This window comes from Sorex fumeus, unplaced genomic scaffold (genome assembly GCF_029834395.1).
Source record: "Sorex fumeus unplaced genomic scaffold, SorFum_2.1 ptg000098l, whole genome shotgun sequence".
Classification (NCBI taxonomy): domain Eukaryota; kingdom Metazoa; phylum Chordata; class Mammalia; order Eulipotyphla; family Soricidae; genus Sorex; species Sorex fumeus.
Genome location: NW_026606155.1, coordinates 36260524 through 36285600, shown reverse-complemented (window position 1 = coordinate 36285600; position 25077 = coordinate 36260524). Strand labels below are relative to the sequence as shown.

The 25077-nt window shown below is 37.7% G+C and overlaps 1 protein-coding gene across 2 annotated transcripts in view; it reads left to right on the top strand.

Moving 5' to 3' along the window:
- DAAM1 (dishevelled associated activator of morphogenesis 1) overlaps positions 1 to 25077 on the top strand; it is a 188262-nt gene that overhangs the window by 116917 nt on the left and 46268 nt on the right. For both annotated transcript variants that reach the window (XM_056133324.1, XM_056133323.1), the window contains exons 4-8: positions 11208 to 11279; positions 16915 to 17009; positions 23167 to 23500; positions 24618 to 24728; positions 24844 to 24947. In XM_056133324.1, the coding sequence (XP_055989299.1) occupies positions 11208 to 11279; positions 16915 to 17009; positions 23167 to 23500; positions 24618 to 24728; positions 24844 to 24947 (716 nt within the window). The remainder of the gene's footprint in view (positions 1 to 11207; positions 11280 to 16914; positions 17010 to 23166; positions 23501 to 24617; positions 24729 to 24843; positions 24948 to 25077) is intronic.

Below are 25077 nucleotides of genomic sequence, written 5' to 3'. Positions count from 1 at the left end.
GAGCTTTTTTATCTTTGTCATGGAGTACTTGTCAACAATGCTATCATGGAACCAAGATTCTAAATGCAACTGTGTGGGTTCTTTGAGTCCCTAGCATACGTGTGTTGAAGTAGCTAGGTATGGCTCCTTTTCATTTTCAAAATTCTTTAATCTGCAGGTTTAGAATTACACATTGAGTAGTCTCCATGATATCTGGTGTCTCTGATGCAAAGGGATATTATCCTGTCTTACATCTGAGGAATTTAATACCAGCTGCCAGTTACGGTTATCACCAGACCAAGAGACTTTCAAGGGACTTGCAGCAGGGGAGGTGTTCCAGAGCAATGTACAGCTTTTGTTTCAGATTCCTTAACATTATGATTCAGATTCTTTAGCACTGTGACTTCCTTCCCAGATTAACTGAGTGTACTGTGAATTACCTCAAGGAAGCTGACAAGGAGATTTGTCTTTATTACTAATTCTGAACAATAGGGAGTTGAGGCTAGAGCATTTTGAGAAGCATTGAGAGGTTATGAATGGTCTCAGTAAGAATAGTGTGGTAATTGATTAGTAATGCCTGCCATGACACATGATGGGAGAGTATGGCATATGTTACAAATACTTGCCATCTTTGCCCTTAAGGGCTTCTCTTGATTCTTAGATCATAGTTGGACCTAAGTATCACATTCCTTGCTTTTTTCACCCGTTGAGTCTCCTGTTGGGGGTTTTTGCAGGCACAGAAAAATTGTCAAAAGCTTCCTAGCTTACTCATCTCCAAGATACAGTGGTATTAAAATTATCAATGGAAGAGAGTAACCACTTTGAAAATGAAAGCAGAGGAAATTAAATCCCACATTTCTTGAATTTTTCCTACATGTATTTATTTTATTCATTAGTACTAATTTGCCATTGCTTTTAAGTCCATGTTATACATAGTTCATAGTATGGCTTCTTCTCTTTGGGATGTAGCAAGAAGCTTTGAGTTTGCAGTATATGCTGAATATGCTACTGATATTTCTAGTTTGGGTTTCTCTGAATACCTTACACTCCCCAGGAATTGGGTAATTTGTGAATCTAGAAAAGAAAGGTTATAGTAGAAAGTCTACCAAAGAATACCAACCTTAATTAAATACAGTATGTTTTAAATTCTCCTGTTATTCAGTGTAGTACAGAGCAACATTGACTCCGGCAGTCTGAAAGATGGTATCCTTTTATTTAACCCATATGTAAAAAAAAAATGTTTTATTTTTCCCAGTTTCTATGGTGTATGTCTTCATGTCCTCACCATCTGAGTATTTTGAGACAGATTTGTTAGATGCTTTATTTCAGAAATATAGTTGGGACTCTGTTTTATGGACAGTTAATCCCATTTTAACATTTTTCACAATCATCCTAAGAATGCTTCTTGAATGCAGTGTCCCTTTGGACTGTTTGTGTGATTCTCTCTTCCTAGTTTAAGTACTATTTTCCACAGTGCTTTCTTTATAACCTTATGTTAAGCCTTATGTTGCAAATCACAAACACACCTTGTTTCCCTAAGAGCAGGTTACAGAACATCCAGACCTGCTTAGGACATTCTGAAAGCTGGTCTGGTAGCCACAAATCTGGTAGCAAGATGTGAGGCAACAAAGGCCATTGACGCCAGTGATTGGATTTCCACACTACATAAAGGTTTAGTGATGTGTGTCCAAACACGTTAATTAACCAACCAGCTGTGCTAAATTGTACCTGGATCTCTAACTCTCCCTGGTGGTTTGTAGGTCCAAGCTTTTACTTAACTCAAAATTACTATATGCAAGTAATTTTGTTAAATGTTTTCGTTCATCTTTGTATCATAAGCAAAGTGACTTTCTTTAGGGAAATGTGGGATTGTATCATTTTTGAAAACAATTACTGGAGAATGTTTCTTTTGCCACAAAAGTGAAGGGGAATTGTCATCTGCAATTGGCTTCAGCTGTTGGAGTTAAGCTGATTGAGCTCTTTGGACCCTTGTCATACAGATTCCATGTTGTGAAGGCCTATGCCAAGGAAATGACTAGTTAAAATAAATAAAAGAAATGTATCTTAGTTTGGGAGACTGTAAACCCTCAGCTTTTTTGTTCCTGTTAAAATTTTTTTCAAAGATAGGTCAATGCATGAAATACTCCACTAGAATCCTATCATATATAATTTCTTAAGATTCCAGTTCTATATGAATAGAGGTGGGTGGGGTATTTTTGTTGTTATTGTTTTGTTTTTAGGAATGGGAACTTTCTGGAACAGATAGGGTCCCTGAACTGCTTCAAAATGCAGCTGGTTTCCTTACTCTTGGATCATATTGTTTTCCTCTTTTTTCACTGCTGCTATTTTCCATAAGGAGATTAGATCTCTTAAAAGCAGCACTCCAAAAGGAGTATGTGATTTGGGAGAAAAGACAAATGATAGCAGGATGAGAGTAACACAAGCTTGACTTTTGATGTGCTTGTGTTTTATTTGTTTTCTTTTGTGTGTGTTGGGGGGGCAGGACAGTTCACACTTGGTAATACTCAGGAGTTACTCTTGGCTCTACATTCAGAAATTACTCCTGGTGGTTCTTAAGGGACCATATGAGAAGCTGGGGATTGAACCCAGGTAAGGCACTCACAAAATTGCCCTACCTACTACTGTTGCTCTGGCCCCATGCTTGTGTTTTGATTCATGTCATTCTGATGTTTTTGCCATTCTGATGTTTTTGCTTTTTACCTGCACAAACTTTGAGCATACACAGAAAATGTAATGATTTTTGCTGTCAAGGAAATGTTTCAGAGCATTTTTTTGTGGTGGAGCATAGGAATGCTTAAAAATTATTTTTCTCTTTTAATAATATGAAATTAAAAGATACATTAATAAAGGCTGAAGTTTAGTAAATATAATAGGAGTGTTGATGACACTTGACTCTTGTCATAATGAGTTTAGTTTATAAATGGGTACAATTCTTTGTAGTTAGATTTGCAAAGTCTAAGCCCAGTGTCATAAGTTTGTGATCTCGTAAACCCTCAACTCTAAAGTTAGGAACATGTTCTTGTGTTCTCATTTATTTTCTATTTATGGATCACTAATAAGGAAAGCAGATAGCTTTGATCTTTCATTCATTATATTCTAGGCTATTATAATATATAATATCATCCTGTTATATATATAATATATAACACATAATTATAATATAGTTCCTAGGTTACTAAAACTCAGCAAATGTTTGTTGACTGAATAAATAAATAAATGAATGAGGAGGACAGCAGATGGCCATTTAGGTTAAGGTCAGAAACTCGGAAATTTGAACATGATGAGTAGAAGGATTTGGTTCCTATCCTGCTCTTTTAGAATCCTTACGTTCAGCAGTGTCGTGTTAATACTGCTCTCCAACTAGACTATATGTTACTCTTACATAGTTTAAGGCTTCGATTCAAACTGTAAAGGAACAGTAAGTTGTCAAGTATAATTTTCTCTACGGCCCAATCGGATGGGATAGGGAGTGGGTTTAAACTGGCTGAGGTCACAGCGTTGTCGTCGTCGTCGTCGTCGTTGTTGTTGTTTTGATTTAAGAAGTCTTGAATAAGTGCCCCCACTATTTGCTCAGTAAATTTCTGAGAAAGATAGAAGACCAGGTGTAGCTGTAGGTGTAAAGGAAATAGAGTGGAATGGTTTTAATTCAGACTTTCATTGATGCATAAAGATGAATATTATCACACTCAAAGTCTACTCAAGGTGACAGAAATTGGCAGCTTTGAGGAGAGTGGAATTGGGTGGTCAGGGTGGGATAGGTGTTCTTGAGTAAGCAGTTTTGCAAGCCTGAGCACTTAGTTGTAAAGAGCCTGGAGTAGAATACAAATCTGAAAGCTTGGCTTCCACATTGTACCACTAGAGTCTGTATTCTCTTCAACCAGGAAGTACTAAAGTAACTCTTACTGTATTAAACTGGTTATTTTGAAATAGGAGTACTGAATGCTCCACTGCATTCTTTGGAGTTATATCTACTTTTCATGGTTTTTAAGATATTCAACTAATCTTAAGTTTCTAGACCTGAGAGATAATTTAGGAGACTGCTCTGTATGCAGAGGACCTATGTTCAACCACCAGCACTGTGTGGTCCCCCAACCATCACTGGGAATGATCCCCTCCAAGTAACCAAGCACTAAGCAGGATGTAGCCCTGAGTACCATTGGATGTAGCCTGTTGTAAGAACTATATCTTATGCACACGCGGGGGAGGGATGTGAAGATGATGATGTGTTGTTGGTGGATTCTGGGTGCATCTCTCTCTCGCCGCCCACGTTCAGTGCTCTTGAGCTGCTATGTATGAACTAGATCAGGATGGCTCCTCCTTTGTGCTTTGCTGCTGTGTGTGCTATTGTGCTCTCTTCTGTCTGTCTCTCTATTTCTGACTCTGTCTCTGTAGTCTCTCTTCTGATCTCTTCCAATCTCTCTCTCTGGAGCTCTTCTGCTTCTCTCTCTGGAGCCCTTCGCTCTGGATTCCTACTCTCTCCCTGTGGATTCTGAATCTGCCCCTGAATTCTGACTCTGCCCCCTGGATTCTGACTTCTGACTCTGGCTCTCTCCAGTCTTATAGTCTTAGTTTATATAGCAATCACATGGGGTGGTGACACAAAGGTGGGTTGAGCATTAACAAATCAACAAAGAGAGGTAAGACCACTCTTCCAGGAGAGTAACTCAAGGATAAAATTTCATCTAAAGAGATTACTCTGGATTACTAGGAGATCCACTTAAGGGTGGGATCCCATTCAGAGTGTGTCACTTTCTTCTTTCCTCAGCTAGTAATCCACTTAAATAGTTGTAGTAAATCTACTTCTAATATTTCTAGCAATGTCCTTCTGTATGATTACAGTAAGAGATATATCAACTTAAAGTTTGGTTCTTCCTGAGGACGTCTTACCACAGTTCTCAGACCAGGTTAGTCTTCCTAACCCCAACAGGGTCCTAGTCTCGTCGTTACTTTTGGATCATTACAGCATTTGTCTATGATCATGCTCTCAACGTATAGTTGAATATTGTGTCACTTTGGCCTGGCCCATTTTGATGCCAGGGTAGCTCACAGCTTGCCCTGGATCCATTCAGTCCCTCGTAAGTACTCTGCTTTGGGGGTGCTAGAAACTAAGGGAAACTGAGTCGAGAGAGCAGATGCCCAGGAGTAAATATTATTGGAGTCAATCAACTCCCAAGTTACAAAGCATAATATTAACAGTCTTCCTGTGTCCATACAGAAAGGACATTGCTTTAAGGTAAACTAAGTTCCCTGCAGCAAGGCTAAAAGGACAAACCCATTGTTATCCTACAGCCTGTGAATTTTTAAAAAATATTTTAAAAGAAACCTGATTATCAGTAAAACTGATTATTTTTCTTTTTAATTTTTTAACTGAATAACTGAATTACAAAGTTATTCATGATTTAGTTTCAGGATTACAGTGTTCTAATAGTCATCCCTTCACCACTGTTCACCAATGTTCCTGGTTTCCCTCCTACTACCCAGGCTGCCTTTAAAAGTAATTCTTGTCCATTTAAAAGCAAATTGTGCCTGGACTGGAGAAGTAGTGCAATGGCTAAGGTACTTGATTTGCTTGTGGCTGCCATAGGTTCAATCCCACACACCACTTATGGTCCTCTGAGTACTGCCAGGAGTAATTCCTTAGCACAACTGAATGTAGCACAAAAACAAAACAAAAAAAGCAAAATTTGTCTGTGATTATTCCCCTGTTGACCAGTGTTGCATCTTATTTGTAACTCAACACTCCTCTAAGCCTTTAATGTATCTGAACTGGTCCAATCCCCAACATCACATGTGGTTCCACCAGTAGTGATCCCTGAGCACAGAGCCAGGAGCAAACCTCCAGCACAGGTGGTTATGGGCAGGGATTAGGGAGTGAGAGAGAGATGCTCTTTTGACATTAAGGGGGATAAGGGAGGATCTCTTAGAGTATGTTTACGAGGCACTGACCACATACTTAGAAGAAAATTGTGCCAAATTAAAAAAGCTATATATTTATTTATCTTCAAATTAGGTTCATTGATTAAAGATTGATAATGTGTATAGAGTATGCAGTTGATTTAAGACTTTTATGGATATAGACATAAGCAAATATACTCATCCATTTGTGCTCTATCCAGTCTCTAAAGATTGATTTAAAACCAAAAAAGGTCTGAGGGAAAGTCACACTGGTGATGGGATTGGTGTTGGAATATTGTATGCCTATAACAGCTGTATTATAAATAATGTTATAAATCAATAATAAAATTAACTTTAAAAGAAAAAAAGCAGTGTTCTTAAAAGCCCTAGAGTTCTGTTTTTAGCAAAAAAAATTTTTTTGTCTTTTCAGAGTTTGAGGTAACAGGAGCAAAGTAGATGACCAATAAAAGAGGTTAAAACTATAGCTTATAAGTTGAGTGCAAAGGCATTAAATGTTGATCTTTTCCATCTTCAATAATATTATAAAAGGTGTAGCTGTTAAAGCTAAGAATTCTGTAACTGAATCTGTATTACAAATGATAATGCCCAGAAGGAGAGGGGTGGGGAGAGAGGGAGGGAGAATAAAAAGCAGGAGGGAAGAGAGGGAGAGAGAGAGGCACGAGAAGGAAAATGCCTGCCATAGAGGCAAGCTATGGGGGTTATGTAGGAGGGATATGGGAAATGTACACTGGTGGAGGGATGGGTGTTGGAACATTGTATGACTAAAACTCAATCATGAAAGTTTTAAACTATGTCACAGTGACACAACGATTCAGTAAAAAAAATTAAAATTAAAAAAATTTTTTAAAAATTTTGTAATTGAGTCCCTGAAAAACATTACATTAAAAAATCATTAATGTGGGGGCCAGAGTGATAACACAGCAGGTAGGGCATTTGCCTCGCATGCAACCAACCTAGGTTCGATCCCCGGTATCCCATATGGTCCCCCAAGCACCGCTAGGAATAATCCCTGAGTGTATAGCCAGGAATAATCCCTGAGCATAGTTGGGTATGACCCCCCCCCCAAAAAAAAACTCATTAATGTTAGAAATTAGGACCTCAAACCAAGTATAATATATACAATGTTTTCCATGATACTTCACTATTAAAGTTGTGTGGAATTCTTGGGGTTTATAAAGACTTTGGAAATTTCTCCTCTCACCCCCCATTTTGGAGAGAAAAATAAAATGAGAACTAGAAATATTTATACTTATCCAGGAATGTTGATTGAGTAAACTACATAGTAAGTTCTGGGCTATCATCTTCAGTTGGTCTCTCTGGTCATCTTTCTACCATACCACCCTCTAAGAATAAGTGCTGTTTGCAAAGATTCGCAAAAACCAATAATCAGTGGAGAATTTAATAACATGCTCTATCAATTCAATTCTAAGTATCTAATATAGTGGTTTTGTAGCTGCTATGTGATCTAGGTATACCCATGTGTTAAGGATGGCCAGAAATTTCTGTGGACTAGCATTGGTCTAAAGACCAGCAGTGGAAAACCACTGAAATAGACTTTGTGAAGATAAGCATCTGAACTTTAAATGTTCATATATCCAAGAAAAAGCTAAACTAGATTTCAACATGAATTCTCTATTCTGTAGGTATAATAAAAAAACTATTGAATGTAATTTTAGACATTCATATTTAGGATAATCTTCTCTAGGTGATATTGTTACCAATAGTTAATTTTAGAGAAGTGGGGAGCAGTGTTAAAGACTAGAATGAAGTCAATATTCTTATAAGAGAAAATTTCCTGAAGTAATTGGTAAAGGAAATAACCAAAATTAGGCTAAAATGTATATGATTTAGGGATGAATTTTAGTGTCCATAACTGCTTAATACTATAAGCTCATATTCAAAAGCTATTGAGAAATCATGAAGATGACCTTTAGACTGAAGTGTGTAACAGAAGAAAACAGGTTAGGAAAAAGTTTTGAAATCATGTTGATATGCACACATAAAGAGAACACAGTGATAGAAGGGTACAGGAATCTCTCTGTCTGTCTGTCTCTCTCTCTCTGTCTGTCTGTCTGTCTGTCTCTCTCTCTCTCTCTCTCTCTCACACACACACACACACATACACACACACACACACAAACTCATACACAAATTTAAGGAGGTAAATTAGATTTAACCTGGGTTGAATATTAGACTTATGTTTGAATCTTCAGAAATGTTGCCAAAAATGGCAACAAGGACTTGAGAAGTGAATGCATTCAGTGCTACTAGCAATATCTGGTTCAGAGTAAGTGACCCGTTCTTATACTTAATGTCTGATTGTGATTAATCTGCAGTTTAATTCTTCCACTGCCTCTGAATCTGCAGCAAGATGAACTTTGGCAACTCATCCTTTCTCTCTTTGCCTCTCTTCCCTTTGTAGTAAAACAAGTATAAGAAAAACACCTAACTCATAGGGTAGGTCAAATAAAGAGTACAGTGCTTAGGCCATTTGACACAGAGTGCGCTATCTGTTAGATATTGCTGTGGCTTCTGTTACAACTGATCCAATTTAGACAGTCGTGTCTATTTTTCCACTTGTTTCTTCAGAACAAATATGTAGAGCTGAAACATATGCCTCAAAGAATAATACATGTAAGGGGTTAGTAATACATAGAACCCTGTTGCTTTCCAGGAATATCTTACACATTATACTTCCGTCCACAGTGTCTCTTAAGGACTTCCTAGGAGAAGGTCTCCCCCTTGGCATGTGTTGTAGCCAATGTTCCTCAGGGGGTGCCAAGAGACCATTTACTTCTGGCCTGTACACGTGCAGAAGTACACAACTCCAACAGTCAGAGGAAGTAGGAAGAGAGAATTCATTCACAGATGTGTTTCATTTGGCTACCACAGCACACATCTGTATTAGAAAAACCAGGATCACACAGAGGAAACTGAAGATACTTTGCCAGAATGAGGAACTCTGAAGGTTACCCCCATGAATACAATGATAAAAGTACATTTGCAAGAAACTTTCAAATATATTAACTCATTTGATTTTCTCAGCATTGAAGCATATGATATAAAAATAAGATTTTATTCCCTATTTTGATAATAGTATTTAGGTCTACTCTTAATTTGTTTGCTTACTAAAGCATTTCCAAAGCATAAATATTTCTCTATATGTACTAATCTCCAGTTTCTAAAATGATTTTTGTTTTATAACCATGACTCTTAGGCTTACAATATAGAAGCTCTCTTGGGATTTCAGACATGGGATGTGATTTTGTTATAGTTTTGGAAATTTGCCCTTGTTTGGGGAATAAAACAGGTCTGGCACCTTCTATTCATTTTATGGGCTCAAATACCATTGAATATCACTGTGGGTTTTGGCTTGCTGAATATATTGGGAACAGTGAGGTTTTACTAATGTTAATACCCCATTTTAAGAGATCAGGGTTCAGCATTTTACTGCCAATTTTTTTTACATGTTAAATAATAGCCAAGGGTTTTTCTAAAATTCATCAAATGTCCTAGTTATTTTAGACCATGGAAGTATAGTCCAGCCCAACTTCAAAGTCACTGCTGTAATCTCTCTGCCTGTCATCTGGCTTGCTCAGCCTCTAGATGAAATTCATATAGCTGTGAGAGTTCAGGTAACAATTACTACCAGTTTGTAAGGTACTGTGAACACTCCCTACTTTGCATCCTTTTTGATACTCGAGCGGGCCCAGTAACGTCTCCATTGGAGACTTTGTTGTTACTGTGTTTGACATATCGAATACGTCACGGGGAGCTTGCCAGGCTCTGCTGTGCGGGCGAGATACTCTCGGTAGCTTGCCGGGCTCTCCGAGAGGGGCGGAGGAATCGAACTCGGGTCGGCCATATGGGCTGCGTGCAAGGCAAATGCCCTACCACTGTGCTATAAGAATAGTTTGAGACTGTGTTTTCTTTATCTTTTTTTCAGCAAGGTATTGTGATTTACAGAGTAATTCATAGTTGAGTTTCAGGTATCCATAGTGTTCCAGCATCAATCCCATCACCACAGTCAACTGCTATAGGACCTGGAAATTCCACTTCTAAGTATCTACCATCAGGACACAAAAACTTTTTTTTTTATGTAACCCAAGTAGACCTCCTTGAAAGGTTTACTTAGAGTAAGGTGGTTACTAGTAGTTATTGTTTAAAAGTCCTACTTTGAAATCACTATCTCAAGACTGGGGTTCTAATACAAATAAATAGATTTTTTAAATGAGATATTAAAGCAAAATAAGTGGTTAATTCCAACATTGTCATGTGTCTGAACGAATATCTTCTTCAAAGGGATAGGAATGGGAGCCATCTACTGTAGGAAGAGGAAGATTTGTTGTACTGAGGTGCTTTCTAAATGTGAAACTGGAAAATAGTTGAAAATTTCTTCTTCATGCTATTTGACCATACAAATGACTTACAGAGGTTTGCCAGCTTGCATAGACATCACAATGCATGGACTGGATATTTTCTTCAGTCAGAGAGAACTTCAGCTACCACTTTTCTGGAGGGGGGGGCGTTGAAGCTAGTGGGGTGTGAGTTCAGGCTGGCATAAAGTTTTCATCCATAGAAGAGCTGTGAGCCTGCTTCATGAGATACAAGCTTGGCTCAATAGGGTCCTGGCCTCGCTGGGTTTTGGTACCCCTGAACTCAAAGCATAACTGCAGGACCAGGGACTAGTGTGTGCCCACTTGGCACCTTTCATTCAGTGTCAGGCTTACCTCTGTCTCCTTGTCAGAAGTGATATCCTTTGGTCACAATAAATAAGACTTTTCAGAATTTTCACTCTCTGCTAGAGTCTGAATGAATTTAACTGAACAAGTCTGATTAACAACAGGATGAATCCAGTGGTCATTTTAAAAACAACTTTCTTCCTGTGGATATTATCCAAATGGTCTATTATTGTCCTCAGTGTAATAGTGAACCCAGAGGTGCAACAAACACAGCCTTTCCCAATAATTTTGTGTCCCAGAAGGAAAACAACTCCATACCATTATGTGGCTAAGTTCCTGTCTAAATTCCCCTGGACCTATAGATACCCTTCAGGAAAGAGCTTCTTTGTCACACTAACTCAGACTATACTCTCTGTAGATAGGGTGAGCTGGACACTCTCCCAGTGAAGCAAACAGTCTAATGATATAAAACCAACATTTAAATACAAATACCTTCTCTCTCAGTGTTTTCTGATGCTTTGTTTGCACTTTGTATACTTTGGAAGTCAGACGTGCTTATGGTTATTATGTGTGTATCACTTTTTGTTTTTTGGATTTTTTTTTCTCTAGGACCAGGAAGAAAACAAAGGAGCAACTAGTTGGCCTGAATTCTACATCGATCAGCTGAATTCCATGGCTGCTGTATGTATGCTCTGTGTTCTACAATCCAGTTTCAAATGAAAATCAAGTACAAAGATAACAGTTGCACAATAAATTAAATTGAGCAGTAGCTACCGAATATCATTAATTTACAAACTCCATTCCAATACTCAAAGTTGGAAAATAAAAGGAGCAGCAATGATACTTGGCAAAGTGATTTTTTTGCAGTATGTTTTAAATAAAATCACACACTAAAATAAAATCACACACTAAAGTAAAAAGATTTTAATGTTCTAAGGAACCATAATCTCAAATCTGGCTTATGTTCAGCTTCAAACTGTGATTGCTCTGTGATTTGGAGCTTAGTTATAGCAGCACTAGTCTAAAAGTTATCATTATTTTAAAATAGTTTGGTGAAACTATACTTCACTGCATTCCTCCCATTCTCTCTTTTACTGAGGACTTGCTTAGTTCTTGAGTTCTTGATTTTATAGAGCACTAAGGTGCTCTTTTACTACTTTTACTACTATAAGTGACTTGTGGAGTAAAGTGATTCAATGAAAAAGTATAACATTGAGATGTCCTTGGGAAGTCTTTTGTACGTGATTTTTTTTTATTCAGTCTTTGCTTAAAAGGCATTTACTGAAATATGGATTCTGGTCACTTAGATGTCTTGTGATGTCAGTGTTTCATGTAATTTGAAGGTTACCTATTGATCCCAGCTAGAAAAATGCAACAGAAAATACGTCATCAATCTTTGAACCTTACTGGCTTAAATTCTGTTAATGTTGATAAAAATTGGTGGTTATACACAGTGGATAACTCTTTCCTCGACAGGTATGCTCATCATTCTAAGAATCTGTTGGATTTAGTGTATTATATCCCTTATATCCATACTCATTCCCTTAAGATATTCCTCTACCTCTTTTCCTGTTTCCCCTATATGGAGAATTCATTTCTTTTTATTTATTTATTTATTATTTTAGTGAAACACCATGAGGTACAGTTGTAGACTTACAAATTTTTGTGCTTGGGTTTCAGTTATACAATGATCAAGTACCCATCCCTCCACCAGTGCCCATTTTCCACCACCACGTGTCCCAGTATCCCTCCCACCCCCCATCCCCCCCACTCCACCCTGCCTCTGTGGCAGGGCAGAGAATTCATTTCTTATCAGTTAATGCAAACATTTTAAGTTACTAAATATTTTGCTACTACGGAAAAAGTTAAAAACTGAATAGAATATGTGAATCATTTATACTTTCCCTAAACTTTTAGAAGTCTTGAATCTTAGATTTCCATTTTTCTAGCTTTATAAAATTTTTTTAAAGATACCTCTTAGGTGTCACACAAAGAATAACAAAATGAATTGGCAAATAGACAGGGGTATTTAAATTAAAGAAGAGCTGTTTAAGCTTTTGCCGTTAAGATTTCTAATCCTAAAAATAATAGAAAAAGAACTGAAAATAACCACTAACCCTTATATACAAGTAACCTAACCATGACAATGAGGAGTAAAGGTCAGCATTTGTATGAGTATGTGAACAGATTGTGATGATCATCATGAATATTTTTGCACTCACCTAAATAATAATTTAGTCATTTATATTTCCTGTCTATAAAGTCTCTTCATTTTTTCAACACTTTTTTGGGAAAGAACTGTCTGGCAGGCTGTCTCTTTCCAATTTAGTATCTGTAGTCCAACAGAACCAGAGAAGTTACTTAATGAATTAGTGAATTCAGTTCTATGAATAGAGAATTACTAAATATGGATTGTTCCTTTCTTCAAATTTGGATCAGTCAGATTAATTTGCCCTTCAGTGATTTAATTCACAGCTTAGCTCAGTTCCTGTGCTGGAGGGTCTGTGATGTGCAAATATGTGGCACTTTTTCAAGAGCGTCCTTTCTCCTCAGACTGGCTTCTTGGACAACCCTTTGCTGTGTTGAATGCTCTACATTTATAATTTTATTTACTTCATAACCCAAAATTGTTTCTGGGAGTGTCTCAGGATTATTAAGTTGCCAATTTCTTAGCTATTGTTTGCATGTTTAACACCTAACAACGCTTTGTAGTGCTTTTCTAAGGTTGAATCAACAGCTTTCTGGGGTTAAGGTAAAAAAAGCATTAACAATTGGCGAATCATGAGGCTTTAGAACTCTTCCTGCATACTTAAAGGAATGGGGAGACCTGATGAGAAGTATAACCCTTTGCCGAGTTTTCCTTTTTTTTTTTTTCTCACTGTATTTGTTCCCACCACTTCCTCCCACGGTTCTGGCTAATCTGTGTAGTTACTATATTGAAAAATTCCCAACAGCACATAGTAGAAATCTTGAGACTTTGTCCTTGGGGACTGGAAAGGCACACAATTCCTGCAGGCCCTCTTATGGCCTTGCCACTCAACTCTTTGGCTCTCTGATTGCAGAATTGTTGAGGGGCATTTGTCCACATTGTTACTAGCCATTGTCTTAAGCATCAATAGCAACTACTGCTATTCACGGTATATCATGTGACAGACAATGTACAGGCACTTTACATGTTGTTTTAAATCCTTTCAAGCACCTAGTGCTCAGACCGCTATTAATAGATGCGGAGTCTGAGGCACAGAGAAGTTACCTTGCTTAAGGTCATTCTCATTAGAAAATAGAGCTGGAATATAAATCCAACAGTCTAAGATCAGAGGCATCTTCCAGTTTAACTCGGTCCTTAAAACACACTCTCTCTCTCTCCCCCCCCCTCACACACACGCGCGCGTGCGCGCGCACACACACACACACACACACGTGTGTGTACACATTCACATGCCTTTTCTAGAGTAAAGTAGGCATCTGTAATGCCTTGAAAGCCTGACAGACAACCAGGTTGAGAACTGCAGTACTCATTGGTCTGTGACGTAGTTTGTGAATTGAGTTCAGTTACTTGCCTTCTAACAAGAATGCTTTGTTCTCTAAAGGACCCTCTGAGTGATATGTTAGCTTTTAAAGAGTGAAAAACACTATAATAAAAGTGCAGCCATACAGGTTTGAGAACCTGGCCTTTCTTTGTAGGCAGCTTCTCTATTCACTCTGAAGGAGGATGGTTATGAGTTGAAGTTGTGTGTTTAGTGGAGCTGTGGTTTGCTTTTGTAGCAAAGGAATGGTCCAGACAGGGGCTTAATTCCAGACTTATAGTCAGGCACGATTTCCATGCCTAGATATGTGTCTCAGTCCTGCATGTTCCATATATCCCTCAGCGGCTTTGGCCCAAGATTCTCTGCCAGGATGTGCCTTGTGCTTGGCCCCCCTCTCCAAATGAGTAGTAAGTGCTCAGAGTTCCCTATGGGTCTACTCTGGACCCATCCTGTGTGTGTACCCCAGTGCACACTGGATGTCTAGCAAATTCACCTTTCTCTGAAATGCAGGGCCTTTCAATTTAAGCCTTTTTCGTAAACATGAAGTGTAAAAACTTAAGGCTTTGTAGAAATTACATTAATTTGAAGCTACATTTAAAATATCGGGTCCATCTGCATAGTCTCTGTTTCCACAGTACAATAAACAGAATCTCAGATCCAAATCCAATTATATCACATATAGAAAAGAGTACATTGTCTTCAGTCTCAAGAACAGGTAATGTTCATAGATTGGGAAAGTTTCCTTTACTTTTCTTGAAATTTCATAAACCTCTCAACTTTACTAGAAATGTAGATGTGCAGTATCTCTTTGTTCAGATGTTCTACCCTCTCCATGATTATTAGAATAAATGCGTGCCTCTTTAGAATTAGTGAACTTTAATAGCAGATTTTTTCATTTTGAAGTTGTTCTTTAATTTTTTTAATCTATTCTTTAATTTTGAAGTTGTTTTGTGTGATTAAAATTACAAATATGTTGTCTAAAACTCAACTGTGAATGACTTTGTAAATCATGGTGCTTTAATAAAATTCTTTAAAAATTACAAATTTGGGGGCTGGAGCAATAGCACAGCAGGTAGGGTGTTTGCCTTGCACGCAGGGTTCAATTCCTAGCATCCCATATGGTCCCCTAAGCACCGCCAGGGGTAATTCCTGAGCACAGAGCCAGGAGTAACCCCTGTGCATTGCCAGGTGTGAGCCAAAAAGCAAAAAAAAAAAAAAAAAAGTACAAATTTGGTGTGATAGGGGTAAAGGATTTGATTCTGAGCTATAGCTTCAAAGTGATTGCTTAAGAGTCTAAACTAGTTCAGCTGCTACTTCAGCTATACTGGAATGGATTTATGCTGAATTTTCCAGAAATATGTCTCATGGAGTCACAAAATAATTCATTTGCTATTTCTGCAGATGGTTTTTTTCCTTGAGCATCCTCTGATGATAGCTGTCCAAGTGCTTTACCAGCAAGAGGAAAGCTTTAGCAGAAATAAACAAGTTAATAAATAAGAGCTTAAAAATGGACATGAATGAGTCTGATATATCTTGTCCTGATAGCAGAGTAAAATTTAGGCTTTAGTTACCATTTGATAAATTAAATGCTAATATTGTTGACTTAGAAAAATTAAGTAATCCCTTGGTGATTTGTGAGAAAGTTCTAAAAGAAAATGAGAGACTAGATCATTCATACCCTTGGATTTTAATATCTTCATATATTTTCCAGCCAGAATTAACAATAAGCAAAACACACCAAGCCTTAGAGACCTATTCAGACTAGGATGAGGCAAAGAACTGCTCATCAGAGGGTGAGGCCACCTAACACCCTAAGAACGAGAGATGTTTTTATTGTAGTTAGGTGATCATGAGCAAAGGAATTGAAAAGACTTTTTAACAAGTCTATAGACCTTACCGTCATTTATGACTTTTCATTGTCAACTCAGATCTGCCTCTTTAGAGCCAGATTCCTCAGAGGAAGGCCCACAGACCTGAACATCAGCTCTGCGAACTAGTCATAAATGTAGTAACTTAGACTTGACCCCAACCACACCAAGCCAGAACCTGCATTTTAATAAGATCTTTAGGTAACTTGTGTCCGCATTAAAATTTAAAACTACTGTAGGAATTCCATGGGAGAAATGTTGTCTCTCTGTCTGTATCTATTTTTCCTCTCTTTCTTACCCTAAACTCCCTGCCCTCTCTGTCTCTATAGCCTGATCCAAATAATGCCAAATTAGTTATAAAAGTTAACCATTTACCCTGAAGATGTTGTCTATCTTAGTATAATGTCCAATTTAATTGTTCATTTTAAAAACTAATATGATTCATCGAAATGTGTAAAAGACTATACTTTTCAGTTTAGGAATAGCAAAGAGAGCATGGTACTATTGTAGCCCACTTCTGTTTGAGAGTATATTAGTTCTAATAATTTGAACTGCCAGGATGTTGTGTTTAAGCACAGGTTCAATCTTCTATCAAACAAATAGGATCATCTGAATCAGAGTGCCATTATAGAATGCTTATGCAAACACTGGGACAATCAAATCACTATTCAGATTTCTAACCACTTCCTTAAGGCTTTATTTAAAATTTGAAATATCTGACTTCTATAATGATAACAGATCTGTGAAATTTTTTATGTTTCTGCCCCACAGTTTGGCCTGTAGTAAATCAGCCATAGATTTGTTGATTGATTGTATTTAAAGGTGATGGTAGCATGTAATCGGTGGGCTTGTCTTGGTTGTGCCATATTTAAAACAGAATGTGAAGAAATAACTTGTTTTATTTATTTTATCTCTGCATAGAGAAAGTCTCTCCTAGCATTAGAAAAGGAAGAAGAAGAAGAGAGAAGTAAAACTATAGAAAGTTTGAAAACAGCACTAAGAACAAAACCAATGAGGTAATTTTTTTCCTGAGTAGCATGTACTATTTCCTCTCATCTTTCTCTTTTTTATCGCATTATTTTCTTTTGTTTTCCCTTCTCCTCATTCCTCCTTGCCTTCTGTTTTCTGCAATAGCCAAACTTCCAAGAAAGTTTTAAGTTAAAATCATGCAATTGAGTCCTGGAAGGTCTACTTCAATCAGTACATTGATTTTTTGTTTGTTTGGTTGGTTGTTTTGTTTTGGGGGCCATAAGAGGCAGTGTTCAGAATTTACCCCAAACTCTGTGCTAAGGAATCACTCCTTTAGGTGCTCAGGGAACCATATGAGGTGCTAGGGATGGAACGTAGGTCACTCATTGTGCAAGGCAAGCACAGTGCCCCTGTACTAGCTCACTGGCCCCTCATTACTTTGGTTTTCTTCAGTTAAAAGATACTCAAGCAACAACTAGGATGAGAAAGAAAGAAAATAATTATTTGTCTGTTTTTGAGCCACACTGGTGATGTTCAGGGTTTATTCTTGGCTCTTTACTCAAGAATTACTCCTGGCAGTCCTCAGGGGACCATATAGGATGCAGGGATCACACCTGGGTTGGCTGCATGCAAGACAAGCACCCTACCCATGGTGCTATAGCTCTGGCACAAGGAAAAGAAAAAAATTTTAGGAGGCCAACTAATGTTGGTGAGGAAGTGGAAAATTTGACAGCTTCGTTTATTGTTGGCACAAATGCAATTTTTCAAATTATAGAGGCTTTGACAAATAGTTGAAAGTTCCACAGAATGCTAAAGCAGAGTGTTATCATATGAACCAACAGTTCCATTTAATGAATAGCCAAGGGAAGTAAAGAATGTTCTCAAAACTGTTGCACTTGAACACCTAGATTACCATCATTCATAGTAGCTAAAAAAAGTAGAAAGAAACCAAATTCTATCAACTGATAAATGAACATTATAAAGTTTGTAAGTCCATACAGTAGAATATTATCTAGCCATTAAAATGGATAGAGTAATGGTACATGCTATGACATGGATAAAGCTTCAATATATCTGTGCAAAGTGAGAGATGCCAGATACAGAGGGCTATATGTTACGTGATCTTATGTAGATGATATATCCAGAGAAGGTCAGTCCTTAAAACAGGAATATTCGTAGATTGCCTAGGATTGGGGAGAGGTAGAAGTAGACTTTTTGGAGTCGTTAAATTATTCTAAAATTAGACTGTGCATATGTTTATCTGAATATATTAAAAAGTAATTGAATTCTAATTTTTAAGAGTTTGCATTTTATGGCATGTGAGTTATGTCAGTAAAACTGAAGGGAGGATGGGCAGACTTTCTGGAGACAGTGATTCATTTCCTCTCTGGTAATCAGCTTTCAATGTGTGCCTCTAGCAGCTTCATTTTCCATTAAGAGCTACAAAGTCTGTAGAGTTGATTGGAGGGCTTTACTGATACATGGAACAAGTGATATGAGTGAAGCCAGCTTATTTATTTACTTTTGATATATCTGGGCCATATTGTAAATTGCTTAAAATGCCTGGAAAAATAACATTTTTCTTTATTTGACTAGCAAATGCTACATACAGCAGATAAGGCACTTTGCCTTGCACATCCCAGGTTCTATTCCTGTCACCACATATGTTCTGAGCACCTGAGCACCACCAGGAGAACACTGAGCAGAGAGTTAGGAGTCAACCCTAAGCACATCCAGCTGTGGCTCCAAAGCAAAAATAATAAAATGCTACTTATGAAAATATTCTGATCAAAAATCCAAATCAATTGTGTAACAGGTGTTTTAGCCTATTTTAACTAGATTGTTGTTGAGAGTTTGAGGGACAGAGTGAGATAAACAGAAGAAACAGTAAGGGTGGGGGAAGAGAATAAGACAGAAATAGAATGTATCATAAATTTGAAAATTTCTGGAGAAGTCATATAACCTACTAGTTGTTAAGGCTATGTTATTTCACGATAAATATTTTGTTTCACCTACATATTGGTGGTGGAGAATGTGCACTGATGGAGGGATTATTTGTTTGATTGTTTGATAAATGTATGATTGAAACTCAAACGTGAAAGCTTGTAGCTGTATCTCATGATGATTCGATTAAAAAGTAATAAAAACAAAACAAAATCAATGGGAATTATTGTGAATTATTCTCACTAAAATTTGAAAATTTCTGGAGTAGTCAGACAACCTGCTCGTTGTTAAAGTTATATTACTTCTCAACTTTTCAGAGGCTCTAAGAGCAGATATTCTCACTAATAGGTAAAGGTAAAGGTAAAGGCCCTCCCGTTGATCGTCGATTTGCTCGAGCGGGCCCAGTAACGTCTCCATTGGAGACTTTGTTGTTACTGTGTCTGGCATATGGAATACTCTCGGTAGCTTGCCGGGCTCTCCGAGAGGGGCGGAGGAATCGAACTCGGGTTGGCCATGTTGGCTGCTTGTAAGGCGAACGCCCTACCTGCTGTGCTATCGCTCCAGCCCAATAGACTTTATAGTAAACAATGCTGTGTATGAGTATGATCAAATTAATGTAGAACCATATATTATTTTTAATCTGGCTTTTTAAAATTGGAATTCCATGTATTCCATGTATTACTAAGGTTTTCATACAACACCTTCATGATCATTAACTTCATGAAGAAATATTTTTGAATTTATGGATCCTTTTTTATTTTATTAGTGTGTAATCATAGAGATTTTGTTTTGTTTTTTAAGTTGAATCACCGTGAGATACAGTTAGAAGCATTCATTTTGAGTTTCACTCATACAGTGATCAAACACCCATCCCTCCACCAGTGCACGTTCTCCACCACCAATGTCCCCAGTATACCCTCCCCTTTCCAACCCTCCCCCTGCCTCCATGGCAGACAATTTCCCCCATACTCTCTCTCTACTTTTGGGCATTATGGTTTGCAATATGAATACTGAGCGGTTATCATGTTTGGTCCTTTCTACTTTCAGCACACATCTCCCATCCCAAACGATCCCTCCAACCATCATTGTCTTAGTGATCCCTTTTCTGTTCCAGCTATCTTTCCCCCCATCTCATGAAATAGGCTTCCAACTATGGGGAAGTCTTCCTGGCCCTTGTGTCTGCTGTCTTTGGATGTCAGTCTCATCTTATGTTATTTTATATTCCACAAATGAGTGCGGTCATTCTATGTCTGTCCCTCTCTTTCTGACTCATTTCTCTTAGCATGATACTCTACATTACCATCCACTTACAAGTACGTTTCATGACTTCATCTTTCCTACCAGTTGCATTGTGTAGATGTACCAAAGTTTCTTTAACCAGTTTTCTGCTATCAGGCACTCGGGTTGTTTCCAGATTCTAGCTATTGTGAACAGTGCTGCAATGAACATGTAGGTGCAGATGTCATTTTTACTATGCTTATTTGCACCCTCAGGATATATTCCAGAAGTGGTATTGTGGAGTATTATGGAAGTTCAATTTCTAGTTTTTGAAGGAATGTCCATATTGTTTTCTAGAAAGGCTGGACCAGTCGACATTCCCACCAACAGTGAAAGAACATCCCTTTTTCCCCACATCCATGCCAGCACTGGTTGCTTTTGTTCTTTTGAATGTGTGCAAGTCTCTTGGTGTGAGATGATATCTCACTGTTGTTTTGATTTTCATCTCCCTGATGATTAGTGATGTGGAGCATTTTCATGTGCCTTTTGGCCATTTGTATTTCTTTTTTGAGGAAGCTTCTGTTCATTTTTTCTCCCCATTTTTTGATGGAGGTTTTTTCTTCATTGTACAATTCTACTAGTGTCTTGTATATCCTCTATATTAATCCCTTATCAGAATGGTCACTTGTCACTTGTCATCCCATTGTTCATCAAGTTGCTCAAGTGGGTGCCAGTAACATCTCCATTCATCCCTGTCGCATTCTTACTTGTCCTTCCCAATGCTGTCATATTGGGTGCTCTTTCAGGATCAGGGGAATGAGAACCATTATTGGTACTGTTTTTGGCATATCAAATACGTTACGGGTAACTTGCCAGGCTCTGCCATACAGGCAGGATACTCTCAGTAGCTTGCTGGGCTCTCCAAGAGGGACGGACTAAAATACTCCTATCAGATGGGTATTGGGTAAATATTCTTTCCCATTCTGTTGGCTCTCTATTTTGATCACTGTTTCTCTTGAGGTGCAGAAGCTTCTTATTTTGATGTAGTCCCATTTGTTTATGTTTGTTTCCACTTGCTTGGACAGTGGCATTTCATCCTTAAAGATGCTTTTAGCTTTAATGTCATGGAGGGTTCTGCCTACATTTTCCTCCGTATAGCTTATGGATTCTTGTCTGATATTGAGGTCTTTAATCCACTTTGATCTGGCTTTTTGTGCCCGGTGTTAGACAGAGGGTTTTTTTTTTTCAGATAGCTATCCAGTTTTTCCAGCACCACTTGTTGAAGAGGCTTTCCTTGTTCCACTTTACATTTCTTGCTTCTTTGTCAAAGATTAAGTGATCATAAATTTAAGAGTCTGTGACAGGGTATTCATTTCTGTTCCATTGGTCTGCAGGTCTGTTATTAGGATTTTCTAAGTATAGTTATCATATTGTCTGCAAATAGTGATAGCTTAACTTCTTCCTTTCTTATGTATAAGAAATGGTGTATAATATAATATAATATATAATATATATTATATAATATATGTAGCATATATATATATACACACACCCTTGATATCTTTTTCTTTCCTAACAGCTATGGCCAGAACTTCCAGTACTATATTGAATAGAAGTAGCAAGAGCAGGCAACCTTGTCTTGTGCCCAATCTTAGAGGAAAGGCTTTTAGTTTCTCCCCATTGAAAATAATGCTTGCCATGGGCTTGTGGTAGAGGCTTTGACTATATTGAGGGAAGGTCCTTTGATGTCCATTTTGCTGAGAGTTTTCATCATAAACGGGTACTGGATCTTGTCAAATGCTTTCTCTTCATCTATTGATATGATCATATGGCTTTTATCATTTCTTTTATTGATATAATGGATTATGTTTGAATGTTAAAACCGTCCTTGTATCCCCGGGATGAATCCTTCTTGGTCATGGTGTACGATCTTTTTGATGAGTTGTTGGATTCTGTTTGCTAGGATTTTGTTGAGGATCTTTGTGTCTGTGTTCATCAGGTATATCAACCTGTATTTCTCTTTCTTTGTGGTATCTCTATCTACTTTTGGTATCAGGGTGTTATTTGCTTCATAGAAACTGTTTGGAAGTGTTTCTGATTTTTCAATTTCCTGGAAAAGCTAAAAGAGAGTGGGAATAAGTCCTCTTTAAAGATTTGGAAGAATTCACTCATGATTCCATCTCGGCCAGGACTTTTGTGTTTGGGGAGACTTTTTATTACTGTTTCAATTTCCTTTATGGTGATAGATCTGTTCAGGTATTCCAGGTCTTCTTGGTTCAGCCTCAGCGGGCTGTAGGAACCCAGGAATTTATTCATTTCCTCAAGATTTTCGTGTTTCATGGTATAAAGATTCTCAAAGTAATCTCTGAGGATCCTGTGAATTTCTGTAGTTTCTGTTGTGATGTTCCCCTTTGCATCTCTGACTAGGTTTATTAGAGTTTTCTCTCTCCCTTTCTTTGTGAGTCTTGCCAGAGATTTATTGATCTTGTTTATTTTCTCAGAGAACCACCTCTTGGTTTCATTGATCTTTCAGATTGTTTTTTGGGCTTCCATCTCATTAATTTCTGCTGGAAGTTTTATTATGTCCTTCCTCCTGCCTGGTTTGGGCTCCTTTTGTTGGTCATTCTCCAAGCTCTTAAGCTGGGAGGTTAGGTTACTTATGTGGGCTCGCTCTTCCTTCCTGAGGAATGCTTGTAGAACGGTAAACTTTCCTCTTAACACAGCTTTTGCTGTGTTCCATAAGTTCTGGTAACGCGTGTCCTCATTTTCGTTCGTTTCCAGGAATCTTTTGATTTCCCATAGAAATATTTTCATACTTCCATTTATACCTAACCAGTTGACTAGACTAGAAATTAATATCTATGTTTGCATTATCAAGCCCTGGATTCAATTCTAATTCAAAAAAATAAAAAAGACTTCCTCAGTGTAAACCTTTTAATGTTTTAGAAGTGTTCCTTTTCCCCTAAACTTTTCCATTAAGGCCAGTTAAAAATGTTCAAAGATACTTTTGTCTAATACATTTTCATCTTTCCCTTGTGGCAGATTTGTGACCAGATTCATCGACTTGGATGGCCTGACTTGTATTCTCAACTTTCTGAAGACCATGGACTATGAGACCTCAGAGTCTCGTATACATACCTCGCTCATTGGCTGTATAAAGGCGCTAATGAATAACTCTCAAGGCCGGGCCCATGTCCTGGCTCATTCTGAGAGTATTAATGTAATTGCTCAGAGTCTGAGCACAGAGAACATTAAAACAAAGGTGGCTGTGCTGGAAATCTTGGGCGCCGTGTGCCTGGTTCCCGGAGGTCACAAAAAGGTTCTGCAGGCCATGCTGCATTACCAGAAGTATGCCAGCGAAAGAACCCGCTTTCAGGTGGGTGCCCAGGTGCTCCTCCTGCCACAGAGACTTTATTTGCCTTGAAGGGGTACAAAACTCTAGATGTCTCCTTGGCATTGATGACTCATACTTCAATTTCAAGCATTTCCACTTCCATAGGTTTTAGTACCAGAAAGTAAAAATAAACTTTTGTACCTGTCAACCTCTAGTCTAGGATTTATTGAACTTTAAATGTGACCCTACCTGCTATACATTATCGAGCACATGTTTTTATTTTTTTAGTCCTCAAACCATTTTTTCATTATTAAATGATGGAAGTTCATAGTGGTGACTTTCTAGGTTTGTGTGAATACACCGTGGCATTGGTATAACCGAAGAATCACCTAATATGTCTCTTAGAACAGTGTTAAGTGATGCATGACGGAGTTATTCAGAAATTTATTTGTGCAGAGACTCTAATAATGAATTGTATACTGGTAATTTAAATTAGTTAAATGTTGGAAAGTGAATAAGTAAAGTCAAGATTCCATTCTATCAAAAATAAGGATAAATATTTATGTTAAAATCAGATATTGCTGCAGAAGCACCTCGAGGTGTTAGGGGAAGCCTGAGTTGTAGGCAGTTCCCTCCCATGGCCCTTCAGCCCAACCCCCACAAGGCATCTTAATGTTCAACACTGTGCATCCCTCCTTGAGAGTCAACCCGTCCTCTGTTTACCAAAAATAAAAGTCACATATATGAAATTATTCTGCTGCTTTGATAGTAAGACAAAGACCTGCAAAGTAAAAGTCCACTTACTGTCTGAACCTAGAGGAACTGTGAGAAGAACAGCATATCTTTTAAAACAAGAGTGGGATGTTCCCTAAAAATGTTAATTTGTCATTCTTATTTGATGAGCTAAATAAACAATGAGATTATGTCATCATATTTAAAAAGCCAGCAGTTAACAAAGCATGGTCTTTTTTACTTTGTATCATGTATATGCAAATGTATACAATGCACAAATTTTGAAGTAGAGGTTTTTCATCTTAAGGGACAACAGTGACTTTTCATGGATAAATGTAACTCTGTTGAGACATGAGGATAAAGCAATGAATAAAGTGAGTGTAATATTAGTAATGATGAGTTCTTTGTTATATTTGTGTTTTGACAGACATTAATCAATGACTTAGACAAAAGCACAGGGCGGTATCGAGATGAAGTGAGTCTCAAAACTGCTATCATGTCTTTCATCAATGCAGTGCTGAGCCAAGGCGCAGGAGTGGTAAGAACTTTCTGTATCCCAACTTAAAACACATAATTAAAGAGTAATTCTTTCCAAATAGGACTAGAGAATCTAATAATGATAAATATGTATTGTATCACCCCTTTGCTTTTAGGAAAGTTTGGACTTCAGACTTCATCTTCGCTATGAATTTCTGATGCTAGGAATTCAACCTGTAATAGATAAATTAAGAGAACATGAAAATTCGACATTAGATAGGTAAGTCATACTTTTCATCAGAGTTTCTGTCTTTCCCACAAATGTAGTTCCAATCTGTGAATGCCCTATGACCTCTTCTTTAACCAAGACCCTTGCATTCGTGTTAGTGTAGTTCATGATGCATTTAGAG